This window comes from Toxotes jaculatrix, chromosome 10 (assembly GCF_017976425.1).
Source record: "Toxotes jaculatrix isolate fToxJac2 chromosome 10, fToxJac2.pri, whole genome shotgun sequence".
Classification (NCBI taxonomy): domain Eukaryota; kingdom Metazoa; phylum Chordata; class Actinopteri; family Toxotidae; genus Toxotes; species Toxotes jaculatrix.
The window spans coordinates 7,946,382-7,971,122 of NC_054403.1; the positions used below are offsets into that span (position 1 = coordinate 7,946,382).

At 44.3% G+C, this 24,741-nt stretch overlaps 2 protein-coding genes across 2 annotated transcripts in view; both read right to left on the reverse strand.

Annotated features, from left to right (window-relative positions):
- Positions 1-1,168, reverse strand: part of gpc4 (glypican 4) — a 30,595-nt gene extending 29,427 nt beyond the window's left edge. Inside the window, exon 1 of the mRNA XM_041048073.1 lies at positions 254-1,168. Coding sequence (XP_040904007.1) covers positions 254-410 — 157 coding nt within the window. The 5' untranslated portion in view covers positions 411-1,168. The remainder of the gene's footprint in view (positions 1-253) is intronic.
- A 3,692-nt stretch (positions 1,169-4,860) lies between these two features.
- The window catches only part of gpc3 (glypican 3), a 92,641-nt gene continuing 72,760 nt past the window's right edge, over positions 4,861-24,741 (reverse strand). The window contains exons 7-8 of the mRNA XM_041048350.1: positions 18,827-19,013; positions 4,861-6,719 (exon numbers count right to left, since the gene is read on the reverse strand). Coding sequence (XP_040904284.1) covers positions 6,544-6,719; positions 18,827-19,013 — 363 coding nt within the window. The 3' untranslated portion in view covers positions 4,861-6,543. The remainder of the gene's footprint in view (positions 6,720-18,826; positions 19,014-24,741) is intronic.

Here is a 24,741-nt window from a genome sequence, read left to right on the forward strand (position 1 = left end):
CAGCCAAAAACCTGTGAACACATCCCCCTGACTTTTACCCACTCTCTTTTTATGCTAACTTTGCTAGCTTAAAAAGTCCTCATTAGCTTTAGGACCACCGGGAGACCTTTCCAAGACCCACTGGGGAGGGAGAGAGGCGCGGGGGGGGGGTCTTCCTTACCGACTTTGGGAACCGCTGCTGTGGACTACAGTATTTGAGGTTAAAAACAGGCCTAAAAGATAAAAAAAAAAAAAAAAAAAAGTGAGAACTCACCGTTGATTCCTTTGTTGGGGACATCGTTAACGTTGAAGCCTTTGGAGCTGTAGGCGGCACGAACTTCATTACAGTTTTTCAACTTTTGCTCCGCAGTCCCCGAAACAGACAACACAACCAGCGTGCAGGCTACACTCAGCACCAACAGCGTCTTCATTTTGTGTCAGTCAAAAACAAATAACACAAAAAAATTGCCCGCACAAAAAAAAATATATATATAGCTAGATATAATTGTATAATCGCTCAGGTGTGTGTAAGCTAGGACAAAGTTTCAGCGACTCCCACGCTGAGCTTCCTCATGGAGACGCGCTGGTTTCTTCAGCTCGACAGATTCTTCATTCACAGCAGCAGCAGCAGCAGCTCTGAGGCCACCTCTGAAACCACCTCTGAAACAAGTTTAGAGAGGAAAAAACACCGAAACCCCCACTCTGCAGACCCGGCTCAAACGCGTCGTCCGTGTAAAAAAAAAAAAAAAACAACTCGGGTATGTGCTGAGTCCCAGGCTCAATCGAGAAAAAAGAAACAGCAACAACAACAACAACACGAAGAAGCGACTGGACAGCAAATTTAAAACATGTAAAAAGTTTTTTCTAAAAAAAAAACTGCAGGCAGGAATCTCTGAATCACAGCTCTGCTTCACCGCTTCGACGACAGCGTAAACCGACGGGGCGAGAGGAGACGATAGAAAGTTGCCGGGAAGGTGTTTTTCTCCTTTCTTCCTTTTCTTTTCTGGCTTTCTTTCCAGACTTAAGCAGGTCGTGGTTTCTGTAGGACAGGGCACTGGACTGCAGGCTAGTCGTACTGGGATCCAGATGCGAGCAGAAAACCCTGGTGGACACCCAGGAATGAGTGCAAGTTCCGGGGACAAAGACCTGGAAAACAGAAACACCAGGGGTGGAGCATGGAGCAGGGACTTCAAACCCTGGATCTCTTTCTATAATGTCTAGACTAGTGGTAACCAGGCTTGAAAATCAGGACTGGAGCTGAGGGTGGAGCTATACTGTGGCATAACATGAGGGCTTATTATTACTGCCCCACATGACACGAGGAAAAGAAACATTAGATAACCAACAGTGCTCAAAATCACAAATCTCTTTCATTGCGGACCCCTGTTTGACCTGGGGTTCATGATTGAGAAGGTTTTCTTATCTGTTTTTACGGTTGGTGTGCAGATAAAAGCTGAGATAAAAGCCCTTTGAAGTAAACAGACATCCCTCATGTTGCTCTCACTGTCCTATCATAAAGTAAGAGTAATAATTAGAGATGATAAAGTTTGCTGGCGACCTGGGAACCATCCTATGGACTGTTATGAGTCCCTAGGCCCCACGTTGAAAACCACTAGATTTTGTAACTGAATAATGGTGGGAAAAGTTTTTATGTTACATCATTATTTATTTCACTGAGAGTTTTCCAGATTGTGACAGGACACCAAAGACATTTTTTATTTATCCAAATGTGGGTTTTTTTCTGTTAAGCCGTTATAATCGAATGCATCTTGGTTTGTTTAAAACCCTCGGATTAAAACCTGGCTAGTGTTACAGTAACCATGGAGTCAAAATTACAGGCTTGTTCCTTACTCAAACACAGGTCAGGCCGTGTCCTGTTAGCAACGGGGCAGTGGTGTTTTTAATACGCAGCTGCCTGTCATGTAGAGCGCCCAGTGTTGTAAACTACAGTAAACAGTCAGCTGGAAGCATGGTGGAGCAGTGTGAGCAGATAGAGGTGACAAAAACAAAATGAATGGGAAATGTATTAAACGGTCAAAAATCTGATTATGAGATGCCTGAAAATAAAAAGGAAACACATGAGATTTTTGACACAAATTCATTGAGTATCCTGCTGTTGTGGTGCACATTTACAGTAATTGACAAAACTCAGCCTGATTAACTCTGAGGCTGAATGATTCCACACTTGAATCTCAGTATATTTTGTTCCTCCATGAGCTTTTTAAAAAATATCATGTGCTCAATAGGCACTTAATATCCACCATATCCTCATCTGTCCTCTACTTGCTAAGAATGTCTCAGCCTCAGTCACATTTCTTTTATATTTTGTTCCGATGTTTTCTTTTTCTATTCTCAGGCACAGTTTGTTAAATCTGCTGTCACTCTGCTTTCTGCCTCTGACCCTTGCCCCTTGTTGCAACCTGTTGCTTCTTGTAACAGTGGAAAAAAAAAGGAGTTTAAAGTTTACTTTTCACTGATAAGATAATCAGTTAAATCAATGAAATGTAAAGGCTTTTAAATCACTCCCACAAATCACACCACAGTCTCTTCCATGTTTTCCCCTCTTCAACCACAATCTAACCCCAAAGATTTAGATGTTTTTGTCCAACGAAGTCTCAAACATGGCATGTAGAATTTTATAAAATACACAAATAGTTGTACCCAGTCTTGTATGCAAAAATCCCTTCATTAAAAAAAAGTCATAATAAGACTTTTACCCCCTGTGTTTAAACATGCCTGGACTTGTGGGGTGCTTGTGTGTGTGTGTGTGTGCATCCGTTGGTTTGGGGGGGGTAGTAGCACTCAGCAAAATGACATTCCTCCTTTTGTGTCCACATTCCTCAGGCGGCTCCATTCATTCTGTGTGACTGCGGCTGCTGCAGGGGAAGCCGGGGTTTGCTGAAGAGCAGGAGGAGGATGCTGGAGCTGTGTGCATGGGAGAGCGTGGGCCCGGCGCTGCTCTCAATAGGCCAACAAAAGGTAAGAAAATGGTCCAGTGCCATGGTAATTAGACATGAATGAGCTTTGAACGACATGACATGTCCCAGGCTCTTCTCTCTGGCAGAGGAATTTCAGCATCCAGCTTAGTAAAAAAATAAAATAAAATGGACTGGACTGGGCAGCCCACATGCACTCAAGCACCTGAATTATATTGTTATTTTAATTTATATGCACTGTTTGATAACACCCCCCCCCCCCCGGCTCATAAAGGTACCCAAGCCCAAACATCTTTGTGTGACCATGAAATAGTGCTGAAATACATATTCATAGGGAGTCAATCACTCAGGCAGAAAATGCAACAATTCCTGATAGTCAGCTATTCTCACTGTTCCTGCTGACTAACATCAAATTGACCTTTCACTCTCATAATGCGTGCTGTTTCAACATTGCCCCAATATTACCCTAAGAAAACACGTGAACTCTGCATTTCAATAGGCCTGTTTGCCCTTTCTCCAGTCTCACATTAGCATTCAGAGTTTAACCAACCCCCCCTACCACCCCACCATGGGTTAGCTGCTGCTCTCTCTGCAGCCAGCGTTTGCTCATCTCCTAATAATCAGCCCCTCTTTTCCATCTTAAAAGCTGCAATCCAGTTCTGGAGAGAAAAGCACAGCTGGATAACAATGGCATTTTTATCTGGATCTGGGGAGCAGAGGGTGCGTGGGTGTGAAAAGTTACAGCAGAGAGGCAGGACACAGAAACAGGATTTTGAAGTGTGTTGGCAGTGACAGGCGTGTTATGTGAGGAGCTGTGAGTGATTGGCCTTGTTAAGAAAGCAGACAGGCCTTAAAAATGGAGACGAAACACAAACAATTAGGAACTAATGAACCTCGTTTCATTGTTGGGCTGTGGGTGGGGGCGTCTGTTACCTGGGTAAGGTGACTCCGGGGATAAAACTAATGGGGTTCAGTGTGGGGAAACCCCACAGTGAGAGGGCCAGGGAGGAGATCCTACGCTCAGAGTGGTTCATCATCTGCTGGGAGTGAGAAATACAGATCCAGAGAAAAACACACATGACTCACATGCAGCTCGGAGGATTCTGAGAACTACAAGCTCAGTCCAGAGACACATAAATTCTGAGACTCATGAAGGGCTTTGAAGTGGATCAGAGGGTGAGAAGCACATGAAGTAACATACATACTTGCGACATTGTGCGTTCCTATTCATAACCTCCGCAGCAAGCCATCCATCATTTTCTTTTTCTTATTTCTCCTCGCTCTTAAAGGACAACTCCACCCTAAATACCCAACTTTGTGACCTTCAAGGTTTTCCAGAAATTATTTTGTGATCTGTGGTTTGCGTTTTTGGTTTACCCAATTTCCTTTGGATGACCTTATTCGCTGCTACCTCAGTGAATTACTTGCCACAGTTCCCTGAACGGCTTTCGACAACCCCAGAGAATGTGTGGCATCTGAGAGCGAAAGCGAGCCCTGACAACTAAACTAAATCGCAGTTTCTTTTGCACTTAATTCATTCAGCGCAACCCTGTGTTCATTTTAGGTGATATTTTTGGTGGGATTTTGACTTATCCATCCTGCCAACATAATTTACAGTTAGACCGACTCAAAAGCAGTGGTGACGATCTCTAGCAGCGTTTAACCAAACATTTCTCGCACTGGTTAATTTAAAAGTTGTTAGCTGGTGGAAGAGGCCATCAACGTCAACACCAGGCTAATGTAAGGCTAACACCTGTAAGAAATGAACATTTCCGTCCTCCATTTCCACCTGGTGGTAGCATCATGAAAGTCACAGTGAATAGACAGCACTGATTTTCACGCAGGTTGTCTAATTTTTCATTTTAAAGATTTAATAAAACAATGTATTTCAAAACATCTCTATTATTGTTAATATCCACACATTTAGACACATCACCACAAAACAGTAAAACATGTTCAGTTTATTTTACATTGTACTGTCCCCATCAACATTCAACTGAAAAACAATCAAACAAACAAAAAACATGTCATGGGCGTAAGTTTTTTTCAGCCTCCATTCCTGGATTTGCCATTGGCCTGGATGTGGGTGATAACAGACTTTTCTCTGACTAATATCATTAATTAGGGCTACGTTCTGTTTATGTGTTCCAGTGTCAGGACCCTGATGTTCTGCATGCTGGACCACTGACATGACTGACTGGCACACCCACATGGAACTGAGCCGTTGTCACTGTTAGTAGTCATACCTGTGCTTCTCCTGATAGGACAAGTCACATAGTCTGGAGTGAGTACAGTCCAGAAATACAGCTGTGAAGTCAGCTGGGTCGCAGCTGCAGATACATCTCCAGCTTTTAATCTCTGTGTCTCCACACATCCATCACATGTCCTCCAGTGTGAACCGCAAGGGAGCTGGAATCCAGTTTTCAACACATTTCATTTTGAAAACCAAACAAAATTAAACAAAACAAAAAAAAAAAAAATTGGACTTATGGTTTTAACAAAACTTTGAAGAACACAACCGATACAAAGGTAACTGTTTCAGAATGTATGAGCCCAGTGCAAACCAACATAACAAATCAATTCACACATATTTTTATACATATTTATATTTCATTACTCCTCGCTTCACCCACAGTGCTAAAGAGTAAGCTAGAAATGCAGCAGTGCTTCAAAGTCCAGTCAATAGTTCAGTTCACAAACCACATTTTCTTGCGAAATATGTCAATATTGTAAATCAACATATTTTTGTAAACATGGCACCAACACAGAAACATACATCTGTACAGTTGTCAGGCTGATTTGGAGACGTATGCTCTGTTGATAGCCCTTGAGTCTTTTTTCATAGGGCTGTTACTGTTAAAAAAAAAAAATATCAGTTATGAAACAGAGTAAACACTGATGGTAGGAGTGAAAACACTTGAGTTGAGGGATTCAGTCTGAAACAATTTAGCTATCACTAGGACAGAAACAATGAGAGAGAAAGGATTTAAGTAGTATCAGAGCGTTTGAAGGTGCAGTGCATCTTTAAATGAAGGTTTCAGCTCAGCCTTCTGGGATCAGGAGTTCGAACAACCAGCTGAAGTCCAGTCCTGGCAGGAGATCATTCACTGCTGTGGAGGAAAGTAGCCGAATCTTTCCTCTTCCTCCAGCTTGTTCCTGCAGGGCAATAACTTGTTGCAGACTGGGAGTGGGAGCGTTTTATAAAAGGTCAGCTGTGTGTCTGTTTTTCAAGTAGCTCCTCACTTACAGGTCCATGACAGTGTCGACTAACAATGAGGGTCCTTGCCACTTTGTATCTATACAGAAGTCAGTATGAGAGCAAAGAGGAGGTGAGGCAAAAAACTGTAACGACCATAGTGGGAGTGGACCAGGGGGCAAGTTTCTTATTTACAAAATGTCATGGATTTATCTGGTGTGCTTCATTAGGCTTGCTGAGAACATCCAGTGATTCTTAATTGAACGAAACAGGTTCTTTCTGAGACAGATGAAGAGAAACATAGAGTTTTCTGTTGTTCATGCTTCCTTTGATGAGCCACTGAACTTTACATCAGGAACAAGTTTTTCATGTTCCATAGTTTGTATTGAATCCTAAGGTAGAGAGGTGGCAGGGGGAGATTGAGTGCACTGGTCAGTGGTGGCAAAACAGGAGCAGAGCGAACGTGACGGGGAGCGTCGGGACCACGTAGCTCCTCCAGAGCGGAGCAGCAGGCGAGGAGACACCGCCAACACCGGCCGTGGCCAACCGAGGGGTCAGCAGCTGCTCCTGGAAGGTGAAGTCGTCCATTGGCATGTTATCAGCAAGGTCTGAGAAGGAGACAGACAGAGACAGAGCCCAAGGAGGTGGATGGGAGATAGTGAGAGGAGACAAAGAATGAAAAATGTGAGAGAAGCAGGAGGAAGGATGGAGACAATTAGAGCAAACACTGTCACAAAAGCTGAAAACCACGTGTGGTATGTCTGTCCTCCTTTTGCATGATGTCTTACACAGCTGTAAAAACAATGTTACATCGGGAGAACGAGAAATCCAAGCTCCACATATAACCAGATGTCGCATGTTATTGTTGCAGACACGTGCTAAATCACACAGACATATATTTTACTGAGAGTGAGTGGTGAAATGTGTGTTTAAGTGGTGAGATGCTGCAAACACAAAATAAAAATAAAAACCACAGAAGCTGAATGAGATCATGTCTCAAAATCTGAAATAACCAAAACGTTTGGTTGACGTATGTCATCTATCTTCAAGAGACACAGTCACACTGTGTTTCCAAATGTCACAAGCTAACTTATCTTTGGCCAGAAGAAGATCCTGTGAGCCATTCTGCATCTTAAAGGAATACTTGGACCTTTTAAGAAATTGTATTCTTACTGAGAGTTAGACAGGAAGACATAAACCACTCTCATGTCTGTTAGTGATGGAGCTAGAGGCAGGAGCTAGTTAGCTCAGCTTAGCATTAAGACTGGAAACAGTGGGAAACAGCCTGGTTCTTGCCAAGGTTCAAAAATATGCCCACCAGCATCTTTAAAGCTAAATAATATGTTTTAGCTTGTTTCTATAATCCGTACGCAAACAGAAATGTAAACACATCAAGTTGTGGTTTTACGGGGAGTTATCTGCTGCAACTATTTATTGGTGAACTGAACTGCATTAAAAAAATTCCCAGAAAATCCACATTTATATGTTTTTACATTTTGGTTTGTGTATGGATTAAACAAAGGAGATGTTTAATGTGCTCATTTGTGACATTATTAGGAGCTGGTGGGCGTATTTTAGAACTTTTGACAGAGCCAGGCCAGTATGTCTCCAGTGTTTATGCTAAGATAGGCTAATCAGCTTCCAGATATGAGAGCGGTATCAGTGGTCTCATATAATTCTAGGCAAGAAAAGGTGTATTCCCACAATTCTGTTTTCTTCCAAAGGTTACTGCATGAAAAACTGATTGATTACTTGGCCTCTGCAGCAAGTTTGCTTCTTGTACAAGAATACAAGTACAATCACTAATCATAAACATGACAATCAGAGGCTGTGTGTGTGTAAATAAATGTTTTGACTTCTGAGTCTAGATTCTGTACTACATACTTCCCGTATTCGGAGATGTTGGCTTAACATTGGCTCCAAAGTCCTGCGGCACTGCTGTCAGGAGACATTAATTCAGTCCCTCCCACACGCAGCTATTATTTATTTTTGTGGATTACACTTTTGTTTTTGCTGTGTCGTTAATCATACATGGTGTTGCGTGTCTGCGGTGAGGTTCTTTGGGACTTTGAGAAAATAGTCAAATGACTTCAGGGACGTCGTGGAGAACATGACACCGGTGTGGGCTCGTGCTCTGTAGACCACAGGTGACACTGTCCACTGCAAACATCCTGTCGTCCTTAACTTTCACCTCTCTCACCACAACTACTGTAAAGATGCCCTCAAGCAAGGCACTTAACTCATTTGCTCCGACGGGGCTGTTCAATTAAGAGCAGACTGTGGTTAGACGGGGAAACTCCCAGGTGTCAGTGTGTTTTATTATATGAATATGAGGCAGAGGTTTTGTTGAGTAAGGCTGTAGAAAGCCTCAGTTGGATAAATAAAAGTTTAAAAAAGTGAACAACTTTATATGTTTTCAGCGTGAAATCTGCTTTACTCCTCAACTCACTCTCATGTTTTGCTTCTTCTCCGTCTGTTCTGTACGCTGCAGTGACTTCATGGTCACCTGCTGCTCTGCTCTTACTTACTGCTCTGCATCCACAGCTGTTCTCCTACTGACGCTGAGCAGAGCTCTTCCTCCATCTGTGTGTGTGTGTCTGTGTGTGTGTGTGACTTCTTCTGTGCTACTTTGTCTGACAGAAAGCTGTGAGGGAGACTGAAATAAGAAGACTGAGTTATGAGAGAGGGCAGGAGGATATCAGTAATAAAGCAGCTTTGTGGTTAGGAACGCCAACTATGAGCTGAGCTGTCCCCTGGCAAGCCAGATGCAGAACACCTCTACAGACACAGACACACACGCACACACACATGCACACACACCGGTGCATTTCTGACATACCTCTCCCTCACATAATCTTGGGGCCTGTGCACATATACACTTACTTTCTCTCTCACACACATGCACACATGCTGTCACATCTGAGCTCCTAAAATAACAGATAGCTCCAAATTGAATTAGCTGTCTCATCTGATCTGTGTGGTGTCTGTCCTCCCCCCTGTGGGAGTGATCCAGTGGGAGGAAGTAGCTGATCTGAGCCACTGTGTGATCAGAGGGAGCAGCCAGGAGTCCAACTAAAGCCTCGGCCAGCTCTGCCAGAGTAGAAACCCAGAGATGGGGGCCCTTCCTCCCGGGTCCCCGGTGCCCACAGCTGCCAGGCACCATCTCAAACAGAGGAAGGAGGCAAATAAATAAACCTCCAAAGCTCCAAACTGCATCTCCTACGAATTTCTTTGCAGTTACGACATCGTTTGAATGGCGGCCAGGGGACAATTAACTTTTTTCTCCTCCTGTGTCCTCTGACATGGCAGTGGGCAGACATTCTTTGGGGCTCTGAAAGAACGATTTGTCACTGTCGACAGCAGCGCACTGTACTGCCGAGCCAATTAAGCTCAAGGTGCAATTCGATACAGCTTTTATATACACTGCGGATAAGAGAGAGGGCGGGGGGCATGCGCGTCTGCATTTGTGTGTTTGTGTGCGGATGATTGAGTGGGGTGTGTGTGCGTGCCTGTCCCCGTGTGTGTTTGTGAAAAAGCGAGAGACAAAGTGGGAGTGCATTGTGTTGGTGTGCTTTACAGCGGCAATAATGTGAGTGAAAAAAAAAGTCTCAGGCTGTGAAAAAAAATCCCTCAAACCAGGGGGAAGAAAAGGGTCTTTTCTTGCTAGTTTAAACACTTCGACATGAGCAGCACCACAGAGGGGCCTTGTTCTGCTGGTTTTAAAAACAACCCAATGGGGACTGAACACTATGCAAACTTAGATCCCCTACACTCCTACTCAGGGCTGGGACTAATAATATCCTGGTATAATTAGTGATGAACACCTGTGCCTGTGTGTGTGTGTGTGTGGTGTGTGTGTGGCAAAGTATAGACAGAGTGAGAATGAAAGAGAGGAAAGCACAGACACAAGTAATCCAGACTCAACTTCTTTTTCTTTTCCCTCGCCTTTAGGGAGGGGCCAGGACAGTGGACAGGCTGGGACAATTAGCCAAATAGATGGATAACTCCTGGCTATAAATAGAACCACAATCCTGACTGTGATTAATGTGACCAATGTGGGCCCTTGTGGCTTTCAGTGGAGCCGAGCCCTCCTCCCGCTCATCCATTCAAACCTTCCATTTTGAGACTATCACTCCTCAAAGGACGCCACCTTGCTAACGTACCCCTGCTAGCTTTATCGTGGCCTTATGAGCTCGAGTTACGACCCAGGGGAGAGGTCAACAGTCCACCCATTGATTGGTTACACTGAAGGCTCTGGACTAAGAATGAGCAGGCAGGGCAGTCACATGCAAGTCAACAGCCGGGGACACATTCAGGCTTTGACTTTATGTTAGCCACCATTCCTCAGGAGAACAGATGAATAAATCCAGACTTTTGTTTTCAGGGAGAGCGGATGTTTGCTTGGATCCCTCTTACAGGTCAAACAGTGGCTGGAGTGTGTGTGTGCATGCATATATATAAATATATGTGTGTGTGTGTGTGTGTGTGTGTGTGTGTGTGTGTGTGTGTGCATGCATATATGTATATATATATATATATATATATATATATATATATATATATATATATATATATATGTGTGTGTGTGTGTGTGTGTGTGTGTGTGTGTGTGTGTGTGTATGTGGTGTCTGTCTGTGCAGGGGAGAACAGGCAAAGAGGGCAGGGGGGTGGAGAGAGTCTGGAGTTTTGTTTTCAGCAGCGCTCGATGCCTGAGGCTTGTCGTTTACAGCTTGCAGTTGTCACAACAAGCAAACTATGCAGAAAAATTGCAACAGTGAGTGGAAAGCCACATTTTTCCAGCAAACCACAACTACAGGTGGTGATTACACGATGCAGGACATCACAGGAAACTGTTCATTTGTGCTGTCTCGCATTTTCAGTAAACATGTTTCTTAAATGCGGCTGAATTGCTGCTAGGAGAAGGTGCACATCAGTAGCCAGTTGACACATTATTATAACCCCTCTGGCGAGTGTGTACCTTCATGGTCCAGTACAGTTTATTCAGTACATGTGTGCTATGCACAAAGGCCTTTTTTTGGTCAGATAAATATGTGGAATGTTAAGTCTCCAAACACAGGTGCTCCTTATGAAACGGGAGAGATGGTTTAGATTGCTGCTACATTGGCAGACGATGTGTGCACATAACACACCTAAGCTGCTCAAATTTGATCTAGGTTTTCAAAATTCAACAGCTTAAAAGATATTATGATTTCAAAAGTAAGGCAAATATTTTATCACCCGTCTCATCTCCACAGAGCAAACTATTCACTTGGATATTAAACTCAGCAAATTTAGAAACTGAGGGGCCGAAGTGTGCATGTGTGTGTGCTGTCATGGGTCAGGAGCCGCCCTTGCAGCTGCAAAGAAGACAATGGTCCTGTAAAAACATGATAGGAGCTGCTGGATTGATTGGGTTTTATCTTGTAGAGGGTAACAGATAAGGAGCTGGACTGTGATTATTGGCTTGTTGTTCACATTCTGTAACTGTAGGTGACTTGGCTGACGTTTTTGTCCCGGGACATTTCTGATTGAGAGCTGGGAAGGAACCGAGGGAGCGGTGCGGGATGCTTCTGTCCATGGGCTGGCGGGAATGTGACCGTCTGCCTCCACACCCACAGGCTGACCGCAGGGGCGCTCGGAGAGGTTGGGAATGTTGGGCCAAGACAAACGGGACGCCCAGAGGAGGCCCTGCCCCGGGCCTTAGCAACAGCACCGGTCTCTGAGCTGCTCTGGCCTCCCAACCTCCATAACACTCACTGTTATTCTAGGCTGAGGGACCCTCCCACACGGAGGGCAAGAGAGTAAGACACGGAGACGTGATGCCAAAGAGGACTGAAGACATGAACAGAGACAATGTAGTTTTAAAAAGTTTAAAAGGAAAGGAACAGAAGTGATGAAAATAAGGATAGGAGACAAAATGAAGTTCAGCAAAAAGGAAAAGAGACACATAGGTGGGTGAGTCTAAATCTGAAAAACTAAAACTCCAAACTGAGTCTTGAATGTGTGGATTTTCTCTGATAAGAAAGCAATACACCCAGTTGTCAAGAGGGGGAAACCAACCCTCCAAGAAGCTTTCCAAACTGTGGCTTTGTGGGACAAACACAAGTCAACACCTATTAATTAGCATGGTCAGTGAAGGGAGGTGGTGTCTGTGAGGGGATGACCAGCAACTGGCCTTTCCCTATGCTGTCCAAATCAAATATACTCCCATGTATTTATAGCCTCCATTTTCCAGTAACAGCTAATATGATCGTAGAAAAGAGAAAGAGAAGGAGCTCGAAGAGAAATAAAAGCTCGAAACAGAGACATAAATTTTAACCTTGAATTCCTCATAGTGCCGGCGCTGTGAGGGTGGAAAGTGTGCGCGCGAGTGAGAGAGGTAAAAACCATAACAAATCAAACGTACAAAGAGTTGATTCTGTGCTGAGGGCAAGGGGCTCATTCAGGGTGGGGAGCTCTGCTGTGTACAGAGAAGGCCTGTGAACCTCGGCAGCTCGGAGGTCGGTGCTGACAGAGGGTCAGAGGTTGGCGGGGAGCGCCTGTTAAGGGTGTTTCTGAAAAGACTGGACAATGGCGGTTCTTATCAGGGGGGAGAGAGAGGCAGGAGTGGTCGTGAACGGAGCTGAGCTGATGACCGGTGGGTCAATGTTTGAGTTTGGTCTGGGGGACATCCTGGTCCTGACCAGGACCACATTCTTCGGATACTATCTTTATCTTCTAATAATGAGAGAAACTGACATCCCAGACAGATCTGTTTACATTCTCCTCCTGGGTCCAGCAGTCAGTCCTGTGAAGGAAATGTAGCTGGCAGTAAGAGACGTGTGTTTGTTGTGCAAATGTCCCTGCCAACAAACAAGCAGAGTTCTCCCTACATTCCTGTCATGGAGAGGCAGAGAAGAAATACAGCCAAGAGTGACAATTTGGCCAGCCTGACTGTACACACAGAGCTCCTGTCGAGCAGTTTCCCTATCTATCTCAGCCCTTTTTAGTGGTTAGCCTGTGGTTTCCTCCAGCAGCTCAGCGTCTATCGACAGCAGGACTCCTGCATTGTTGAGTTACTTTCAAGAATGGGCTGGAAAAACAGAGCGAGAGCAGGCCGCGGGGAGAGAAAAGACGGATAGAAGGAGAATTTAGCGGGTGCAGGTGAGAGTAGAGAGTTAACATGTAAAATGCAAACCACCCAAACCCTCAACCAGGCTTTTAAGACATTCCCACAAAATGGCTGCTGTGTGTCACTGTGGCGGCAAGCAGCAGAGCAATGGGCCTCGAGAATGGTCCCGCTGTGTGCAGAGTGTTTGTGGACTGTGGCTGAGCTGATGGACACGACCCAGGAACGGGCCTGGAATCAATTTAGTGCGTCCAAAAAGTGCCTGTGAATGTAAATAAAGCTCTTGAGCAAACAAACGCTTTTCCGAGAGGCACACACAAACACTGAAAAATGCATAGGCCTACAAAATGAATCAAACGCTGGTGGGCCCCCCTCATGTAGATGATGGGAACCCAGTCGGCTCTGTGCGCTTGTATCCACAGAAATTAAAACCAGGGCTCTTCTTCCTGCCTTCTGGCTAATCTTAAGGGTTTTATCCCTGGATTGATTTGAGAAAGCTCCATGGCGGAAGACCAACAAGGGTCCAATAAGAGGGTAACTTCATCCCCCTGTTGCTCTCCTCCCTCTTTTCCCTTCCCTTTCCCATCTTCTCCTCCACTGCCACCACATTCAGCCCCAGAACCAGCGACACACGGGGCCCTGTGGCTGGCTCCAGTAAGAACGAGAGTGAGAGGCTGCAGCTCTTACTGGCCAAGCCTGTTTACACAGATGGTGGCAAGCTTCATTATTTTTGTGAGGGGCGTGGTGGAGGTGGGGAAGGAGGAGGATTGGCTGAATTTAAAGAGGTTGTTTATAAGCTAAAGGAGGGACAGAGGCAGAGAACATTGGGTCAGAACACTTCCAGTGTGTTACACATTATCAGCCCTTCCACCACCAACCAACACCACCCACCCACCCTTTCAACACCTCCTCTACCCCGTGGTTGTTACGTTTTCTTCAATTCAAAGACTTTGCCAGAAATATTACAAATTCATTTTGGAAAACAGTCATTACTTTATGTTCACCATTAATCATCTAAAACATAAACAGATTTCATTTGGATAAAGAACGATTAGTTTGTCAGCCAAGGATGAGAACAGCAGGTAGTTTTTCCAAATGTCTTTTTGGAATTAGATTTTTTTTATCTTCAGTGAGGCTGCAGATTGCCTTAAACTGAGCAACAACATCTGTCCTTTTATCTGTATCTCTTTTATTTCTCTGGAAAAAAAATAAATCATAATTATGCTGTTTCGCAGCAAAACATCAGATTGGTTGCAGAAATCGGTATGTTATCACAACCAAAGCTTTTCAGCGTTGGAGATATTTAAAAGAGTTTTGATTGCAATGTTTCTGCTTTGTAATTTCAGCTGGCATTCAATAAAAAGACTGTGGGACTACAGCCACGCTGGTGTCTCTGTGAGACTGTTCTTCACAGCGGTGCTTTTAACGCTAATATCAGCATCAACAACACTTATACACTGATGTTTAGCAGGTAAATTTCTTACTATGTTCACCATCATATTTTAGCATCTTAGCAGGCTTCTGGGGAGTGTTGATATTTATTGATGTTTTACTTCAAAGTGGTCGACCAACAGACATCAGTCACATTTATTACATCAAGATAAACCCTTTCACATCTATCATTTTCAAGGAGTCCCTAGACACTGCCATCCCCAGAGCCTCGCTGCTTCCATGGCTAAAAATAAAATGTCTTAAATGTTTCAAGTCAAGTTCCAAGTTAACAGCACAACTATGACTAGAGTCCAAATCATGTGACTCGACTCTGCTTCTCTGATAGCGACACAGCAGATCTGTAAGCAGTTCAGATGAAAAATGGATTCAGTGTTCCTTTCTTTTAATATGTTCTGATATACGATGTCCTGATGGCGGTAGGCCCTCAAACAGTGATACTCTGCATAGGTCTGCACGTTTCTGTGTGTCGGTATCATTCAGCTCTGCTTGCTGTTGAAAACCATAGAACACTCGGACCATGTGGGCACCCAGATTCTTCCTCTGTCCAAACACCTGCACTCATCCTCACACATCTGCAATGTCTGGGCCACTCTCCTTCAGTCTCACGCTAATCTGTGGCACGCAGGCCCCTCTACCTGGCAACCACATGTGGACAACTCTTTCTTTAACTGGGAGCACATTCATGAGCGCAGTAGCTCAGACAATCAGCTCTATGAAACTATATGGAGCTTAAACAAAGAGGAAATAGCATACATGGCAGACGTACCTAGAGAAGCCGGAGCTAATGTCAGCAGTGTCTGGATTATGGCAACTTTGATGAAGACATGTGGCAAACACTACTGTGGAGGACCGGCGCCGTGTGACTCACCTATCAGGTGCTGGGGGTCAGGGGTCACAGCTGGAGTTAATTAACATACCTGGTTCTTGTATTGGCAGCACGTACGGCTGTTAATTCGACCCACATACAGAGTAAAGAATGTTTAGGTTTCCCAGTGTATCTACCTTTAGAGTTATCAAAGGTGTTTTTGTCTCTTTCTGTTCTTTCCCCGCATTCTTTCATCACCTTCTTCTTTCTTTTACTCGCCCCTTTGTTCCAGCCGCAAAATTTGCAGCAGACCTGAAAGGTGAGCCCAGCCCTGCCTCTCATCATAAGCTGCATGTTTCACATTACAGGAATGCTTCTACTTTGTATTTTGCTAACCCCTGGCAATGATAAAATACTCACGAGCTTAGAAAAGAGAACAGCTTTCCTCCGGAGCGCTTACAGTGACCGAATGTCTGAGCACAGGAACATAACAACAGGTCTATTCACACGGCTCCTCCTGAGCACGGCGAGGTACAGCGCACAGCAAAGGCCCATCCTGCTCAGCATGAAAACACACGAGGCAGAGCTCTGAGCTGCTGGGCTGTGACAGAGCCCACCGACTGCTGGCTTTCAGACGGCTGAATGTTTCCAAACAGCATCAAAAACCCATTTTAACACATTATTTAGTCTAGCAGTGAGCTGTTAGACTCTCAAATAGCCATCTTTGCAAGTGGTTTAGAATGGAGTGGTCAAATCCTGTTTTAGAAACAGACATTTCTGTGGATTAATTCCACCTTTTTTTCAATGTGCATCGTTTTGTTTCAACAACTAACTTGAACATTACCTTGAGGTCAGCGCAGTGATCTACCATGTTGCCATTTATTTTCCAAAGCTACAAGAGCTGAAACTCAGCTGGAAACAAATGATACACCTTTCTGGCAGGTTTTCAGTTTCTCGAGGGGAAGCTATATTTTAAGACTTTATACAGTAATTTACTCTGTATTTGTCTGCGCTTTTGTGAGACTGTAGTCTGAAAACATTGCAGCGCAAATCTAAGCAAAGTGACAGCAGGAGAAAAAAAAATGTGAAGGCGAGTGAACGAGGAGAGGCTTTGAGAGAAATCTGTGAGCAGGTCTGTGAGGAGATGGTGGCGCTATCTTAGCTTCCCACAGAGGCTGCACAGTCTGAGGCCAGGTGCGCATGAAAGCACAGAAGCACAGGTGAGCCCTCATCATGAGCAGGAGACAGTCATACAACATCACAGATTATAGGATTTAAAAAAAAGAAACCACACAGACAGATGAACCCAACCTATGGCTTTTCTCTACTTGTGTTATCGTCCCCCTTCATTTTATCATCTAACACTATTCCATAATTATCCTGTACATGGGCTTCATTTAAACAGTGTGCATATCGTGCAGCAAGTGACTTCACTGATGACAAACCATCCTATCCCTTTTATCCTATCACATGTTCTAATTGATTATAGCTGGTGTGATGGTGGCCTACAAGCCAGATACTGGAGGACTACAGATCTCCCACCACTAAAATAAAACAACTGCAGCCTCAAATAATTAAATATAATTAAAGCCACTCATATATCAAAAACAAAAACAAAACACATCAACGGAGAGGTCACGATAAAGATTCTCTCTGGTGTGAAAGCTGTACCCAGTCCAGTGCCTGGCTGTTAGTCTGGCGGTAGAGAGGTGGGGGTGGTTAGTCTGTGTGTGTGTGTGTGTGTGTGCGTGTGTGTGTGTGTGTGTGTGTGTGTGGTGGGGGTCTCTCTCCTGGAATAGCTCTCCTGGCCTGGAATGCTCTGGGGAATGTGCGGCGTGGGGTCGGGAGGGGAAGTGTGTCCATCTGTGTGTGTGTGGTGTGTGAGTAGCATTAGTGATCATAAGGTTATGGAATCTGTGTAGAGAATGAGCGAGGACAGATCAATCATTACGCACGTTTGGGAACATCCTCTGTGCAGTCAGCAGGCTGGCAGCTGGACTGTGTGAGGGTCTAAGTCCTGCCTCTGTCCTGTCTGCACCTCGTTGTTGTGGCTTCTGTCACCTTTCCCCAACTCTGTGTGTACATGTGTACGTGTGTGCGTGTGTGTGTGTGTGTGCGCGCGCTACACCATCACTCCGCTCCAGGCTTTATGAAAGCAGATCTGACTCGTCCATCTCGGAGCAGCAGAGCACAGACAGGCAGCCCATTAGGCCTTGCACTCTGAAGGTTGACCTTTGAACTCCAGTCCCCTGTTTGACCAAAATGGGCTGAGAGGCCGTGCTAGGTCAGCGTTTTGCTGGGTCATTACAGGCTATCAGCAGCTATCTGTGTACCTGCCAATAAGCAGGGACTCTCCAAGGTCTGCAAACATTAGTGGCTCATGTAAGAGCAGGCGTATATGTGCCTGAAGACACACGCACACAAAGCCCAAACATTTAACCTGCTGATTCACAGAAAAGAGAAGAGAAAAGAGGTACTGAGATTGAGATGGAGTCCGAGACTATAAAGGGAATTTTAATTTCCCACTGCGTCGACCTTCAGCAGCCTGTAAACCAGAGGAGACAGAGTAACGACTCTGTGTATCGAAGCAGAACTGAACAGTCAGGCTAACAGGAGCGTGTAACAGAGGGCATCAGACTCTCACGGCCCAGCCTGCTGGAAGTGATGGCCCTGCAGGATTCCTGTGTTAACCCCAGGTTCCTGCTCTCGCTCCCTGCCCGACGAACCCAAATCTCTGCCACAACACCCCCGACAGGAGGACTACTCCCACTGCAGTGTTTGCTCAGCTGCGCTGGCTTTGTGTCTGCGTATCAAACCCCCTTGTTCCTGCTCCCTGTCTGTTTTCTCCCTTTTTTTCTGTTTGGTTTCTTTTCTTCCAACAGTTTGTAGCTTCATTTGTTCTTTGTTTGGCTTCAGAGAGCACGTCTGACATTTTTCATGGGTTTGCCGGCGGGGAGGTCAAGAGGTCGAGGTGAGGCGGCTACCTGAGGAAGTCTCACGTCTCCTGCGGCATAGTGTCACAGTGGTGTCAACATGTACAGTAGTCATGTAAACACCTCTCTGCTTTCCCCACTGCCTGTGATTGGACTGTGATTGCTCTGACTCACTGCAGAAGAAGCCAAATCTATTTACGCACTGACCAGTTTTAAAGTAAATCGCTCCAATTTGGTTAGCAGGCTTAAATGTAAACAACTTAATAGCTTGTGCCCAACATTTTTTCACAGCTCATCTCATAAAAGCAATTTAAGGTAATTTGAAGTTATCAGTGTGGATGCAGTACCTCATTTGAAACCACATATGCTGCACTTAAAAGTGGATTTTGAGATCCAGTTTAAATATGTGAGTCTAACCTGCAAAGATGCGCAACCGTTTGTGCCTCGGGGTCGGCCCCAGTCCTGATACGCCGGTGCACTCGTCTTCATCGTCGCAGTCGCCGCTCTCGAATCCCTCTTCCCCCTCATCGCTCCACCCATCCACTCCACCGCCACGTGACTGGGCTCTCCAGCGTTTCTCAGATAGAGTAACAAGCCGCAGTAACTGTAGGGCACAAACAGGAAGTGGTTAAAGGTAATGACATTAAAATGCACTCAACCTCTTCATGAATCATCCTGTAGCCTGAACGTGCCTGTGTGCATTAATTGTTTAACAGAGCTGTGAAAATAAATAAGGGTTGTCTCTTGATCTGAGTGTCTACTATATGATTATAACAGTATGAGGGGAATTCCAGACAAAAACTCAGGGAGATCTAAAAGTGATGGTATTTACCAAACTCTAATTATAATCACCAGGCAGGAAAACTGTTTTGTTATCGGTGCCAGTTTTGTTATTTTTGTCCAAACGTGATTCATTCAAAGGGCTGTGGCTGTGGCTCCATGTAATTTCCTGGTAGAAAAAGAAACAGTGGGGTAAGCAGACTGGTTTGATTGTGTTGTTACTGGCAAACATCATTGTCTTGAGTGGTTGTCTCAGGGCAACAAGGATACAATAATACCACATAACAGTGGACATCAAGGTCCCAAGATCTAAAATGAGAAAGCTGGACGAAAGACGAAAAAAAAACCTGTGTTTATGTTTGTAATATTCTGACTTTTTCCTCTTTTGTCAGGGAGACCTGGCCAAGACGGCAGCATAAGAAGTTAGAGATGAAACAAAGCAAAATCAGGCAACAGATAAATCAAGAGTAAAGAACCAGATAACAATACAAAGAATTCCAGAAACATGCAACACAAGCTCTAAAACAAGCTGAGGTGGTGAATGTTTAACAGAATATCATATCATTTGCCACAGACTCTTAATTCAGTTTGGCCTCTGGTAAAAGCAGTTGTTTTTCTACTCCACAATATTTTCCCAAGTGATTTACAGAAGCTCATAATATGTTGTGCAACACATACCACAAGTGTTTATTGAGAACTGTGGTAAACTAATCAACTCATAAATAATAAAAAAATGTCAAAGAGCCATGAAGCAATTTCATTAAAAATCTTTGAATTCCTCTTGACCAAAAATAAAAGGAGGGGAAATAGTTTTCAGTAACTTTTTTTTGTTGTTGTGTAGCTTTAGAACAACGCATGGATGAAAAAGAAACAACAACAACAAAAAAAAAAAAAAAAAAAAAACAGATCCTGTCTTGTATCCACGGGTCAAAAACATGTGAGCTATGTTAGAGACAACCTACACGGCTGCTCCCTGACCATCTTTCAGCCTCCACAGCATCACACATGATTGAGAGCCCTGCCAAGGTAACAGATGTGCTAAATTCCAGCCGCCTGCCCTCCGAGCCTCCTTTCATCTCACCACTCTGCCTCCCTCTTGTTTGTTTTTTTATTGATTTCCTTCCTATCTGCATACGTCAGCATGCATTTTTTTTGTTGTTGTTTTTTTGGTTGTTTTTGTCTATGGGAGAAAATTGAGTTCATATGGGCTCTGTCTCAGGTCAGCTGCGATGTCTGCCCGGGATCAGACTGTGTGTGTGTGTGTGTGTGTGTGTTTATGTGAGACAGAAAGCGGAGGTATAAAAACCCAGAGCTAATCACAGAATTACGTCAGTCAGAGGATAAACAACCCTGTTCTCTCCGCCTGCATATACAAACCAGTCAATCTGGGTTTTACAAGTGACATAAACTCTAAAGTTTAGAGAGGGAACACACATAACCTTGTTCCCAGCATGGCTGCCTAACAAACCTCTATTCATTTCCCAACATTGAGGCCATACACGGACGATGACCACAGCATTTCGAAAACCCTGGTCACTCCGACTGAGGGATGGACAAACAGTAACTGGCACACAGGACGACTGATCCATAGGAACGTTTCACTTCTGTTTGAGGCCGCCTACCAAAGCGCCACCTGTTGACAGAGCAGAGCCCTCGGGTGTCACATTAAAACACCCTGTTATCTCCATTACACAAACTCTCCCTGTGGTAAATGGCGCTTTAATATACTGCACCATTTTGTTAAAGACACAACCGTGTTTGCCTGCATTTGCCCGAGTCCTCCGCAGATTTACTGAGGTCCTGAAATTCCTTCTCATGTTCTGTATCCTGGCAACTCAGGAGGACTTTGGGAGGGGAGGGGCGCCTCGCAGAGCAATTAAAAGGCAAACAAACACTTGTAAAGCAGGGAGAGGAAGATGTGGTTCAGGGTATTTTAGAACAAAACCTAAAAAAAGGTATGAGAGGAAAAACTGTCCTGCCCCTGTTTAGAGCTCAGTCTGTGTGAACGCTGCCATGTGTAACTCACCACCTGCTAGCGTACACACCAGTTCTCTTCAACACATAAACAGAAAGGCTGTCCTCTGATTCACTGTGCACTGATGTTAGAAGAAACAAATGTCATGACATTATGGTGGAGCTACAAGAACCATCAGGGGTTCACCAGTGTAATTTGGATCAATTCTCTGGGAATCCAGAATATTTGTATCCAATTTCATGGCAATCGATCAAGTAGTTTTCCAGACATTTCAGTAAAAGGACAAAACAACAAACTCACAGTAATGCTCAAAGTCAGCAGGATTTATCCTCTGGGAACCATGAATGTCTGTACAAAATTCCATGACAATCCAGGTGATGGTTGTTAAGATATTTCACTCAGAGCCAAAGCAGAGGACTGACCGACAAACCAACCAAGCTAAAAAGAGTTTTACATTTTGAACTTCAAATCCAGTTTCAGACACACACATGTGAGGGGAACAGGATCAAGAACATGCCAGCTATAAATAGCATCAGATGAACAGCAGATGGAAAAAAAAGAAGTATTTTTGGGAAATAAAAAAAAAAAAAAGGTCCTGGCTATAGAATTATAGCAGTGGCCTAAATGAGCCATAGCAGCGAGTCGTGCCCTTCTCCATAGGGGGTTGGCAGGGCAGTACCTCACTCTGAGCCTCTGTGGCAGGGTGCTGTGGCTTCTGCCCGCTGGCTGGCTGCCTCTGCCACAGCTGCGGTGGCAGGGAGGGGTGGGATGTATGTTTGTGTCGAAAGTGACGCTGCGCTTTTGGCATGGCTCAGCCACAGTGTGATCCGGCAAGAGCCTCCAGATTTACCACAAGAGGGAGAAACCTCAAGTCGCTCTAGGCTGGAATCTTCTTCAATTAAAAAAAAAAACCCAAAGCAAAAGGAAGCAGAGAGGAAACAAATAAAAAAGTTTTTTTTTCGGAGAAATGCTCAACATGTTTTCCATTAAGAGAAGAAATCTGGCGCTCTCACTCGTTCCTTCTCTCTCATATGTGTTTTGAGAGTTGCATCGGGAGCTGGCTTGGACAGACAGCTGGACACACAGAACATGTAATCAGCGCAGCTATAGGCATCCCGCAGGCCACAGGGTTCACCTCCCCATAACACAAAAGCACAAGTCACACCAAGGAAACATGGGCTCAAAGGCTGCACACAAAGCCCAAACATGTGGCAGATTGCTCAGTGCAGGCCAGCCCAGACAGAGACACAGAAACCGCAAGTCTGTCACTGCCTCCCACACATGACATGAACTCCACACAGGGTCACTGTTCGACACGACAGCTGCAACTGAGCCCCAGAGCCCAGCCACTGGTTGTCCTGCAGTGACAGAAATCAGCCTGGCCTCACTGATCATCAGCTGTGGTCCTCTACGTGAGATCCTGGACCATAAATCATAGATAAGCTAAGAAAATGTCAAATCCTAACATAAATGTAGGAACTGTTGAAGTGAATAAGTAATGCTGGGAGTGAAACAGGGAGAGGATGAGTAACGAAGACAGAAAGTGCAAAGAAAAAAAAAGGGGCTTCTTGTCAGTGTGTGTGATTGGGATCAGGCCCTGTGTTATGTCCTCATCTTCATGCACAGGACTTGTCTGCACAAGCTGCTCATGACTCGGCCCAGACGGAATCTGCTGCTCTGAATGTTTCTATCAATGCCTCAACACATCTTGTCTACAAATCTAATCTACAGAACTTACAGCTTAAGTTCCCAAACAGACTACTGCTTACCATCTCCTCATAACAAAAGCCATGGTTTTGCCGTCTAATGTTGACAGTTTCTATAATTGCCGTGAGCTGAAAGCTTAAAATGCACGCTGCAATCACATACTGTTTTTAGTTCAGCATAGTGATGAAAACTGCTGACCTGATTTTTAGGCTTTCAAGCATATACTGCCTTAAAGCTGCTCTAATGAAAATGTTTGTATTAACAATAGATCAAAAGACTATGTGTATTACGGAAGGTGTAACTCGTAGCGATGAACCTACAGAGAATTATTCCCAGACTCTGTAGTTCCCCTCAGGTCTGTAGTTCCCCTCAGCTCTACAGAGCTTGTTTTGGTTCTCCGAACTTCAGCTTTTGGTTCCCTGTCACTGTTCTCAAGAATCTTCAGCCACAGCAGGCAGTTTGTTTTTTTTCAGCAACAAAATATGCTCTAAAAACTACCTGCCCAGCTCCATACACCACATATACAAAGTTACCAAACCACACATAAGAAGAGAGTGGATATTGAACTTAAATTCATCAGACACAAGAGTGCTAAAGTTGCCCAGTGTCTGCTGGATGTGTAAACAGGAAACTCTTTGTTAACATGTCAGCAATTACAATTAGTTTTGCTAGTTTTACCAATTGCTGAGATCTGAAAACAAGAGTTTAGCCAATCGGGTAGGCTGTTTTCAAGCCAGCCAGATTACTTAATTATCTCTATGTGGATATGAAACTGAACGTACAAAATATTTGTATTAGTAATAATAATAATAATAAAAGCAAAACAAGATAATAAATAAATAAATAAAACACCGGCAGTCCATGAACTGCTATGGATGTTTGAGTATCAAATTTACTGACTTTTCCCTTCCAAAGTTGCTAAACCTGGAGGTTTGAATGTCTGACTTATTTTTAGAAATGTTCCTGAGTTTCCACATCTCAACACTTAACTTGGTAAGTACACTGTTAAAAACCATAGGAGTGGTGGCTAAAGCTAGGAAAACAAGATCCAAGTTCTTATAAACCAGACTTAACCTTTAATTTTCATAGTGATGAAAAAATGGCTCACAATTCTACAAAGTGTTTTTATAGTTTTGCGTATCAAGCAAAATAATGTGCATTCAGAGATGTGATTAAAAAATGAACACTGTGGCTCTTATTTATCTCAAAGCTCTTGTAAAACCAAAACTGTACTGTGCAGCAAATAGTGCTGAATATTTTTAAAGCAGAGTTGAAGCTGATGCCCAGTTCACTGTTAGAAAAATCAAACACATGACTTTTCAGCACAGACGATTTTTCTCGATAAATGAAGGAAATGGACTTTCCTTACACCTAATCCCAAGATGTACTCTGAGCCGCTGCACTTGTATCAGGTTAGCAGGCGTGATGTGTGGATGAGAGAGAGCCAAGAGAAGAGGCAAGAGAGTGGGAATGAATGAGAGACACCATGAGAGACACCATGGGAGACAGACAGAGGAATGACAGGAGGCACTTTCCACAGAGTGAGTCATTGAAAGCTCCTCAGCACGCTGACAGACAGAGCAGCGTTTCCGACGACACAGCCTGCCCTGCAGTCCCACCCGCTCTCCCCGACTCATTACTCAACTTTTATTGAATATGAAATGTAAAGAGGAGGGGGACCAATGCTTTCTCATTCTTCTCTCTGCTTTTTTTTCTCTCCCCCTCTAGTCCTCCTCTATCTGTCCACGGCTGAGCATGTCACGCAACGGGAGCCCAGCTTCAGACAGTTAATGCAGACAAGATTAATTTCCTGATGTTAATTCCAGTTGGAACAGAACATACAAAGGGAAAAAGTAGCTCTCCAGTCCTC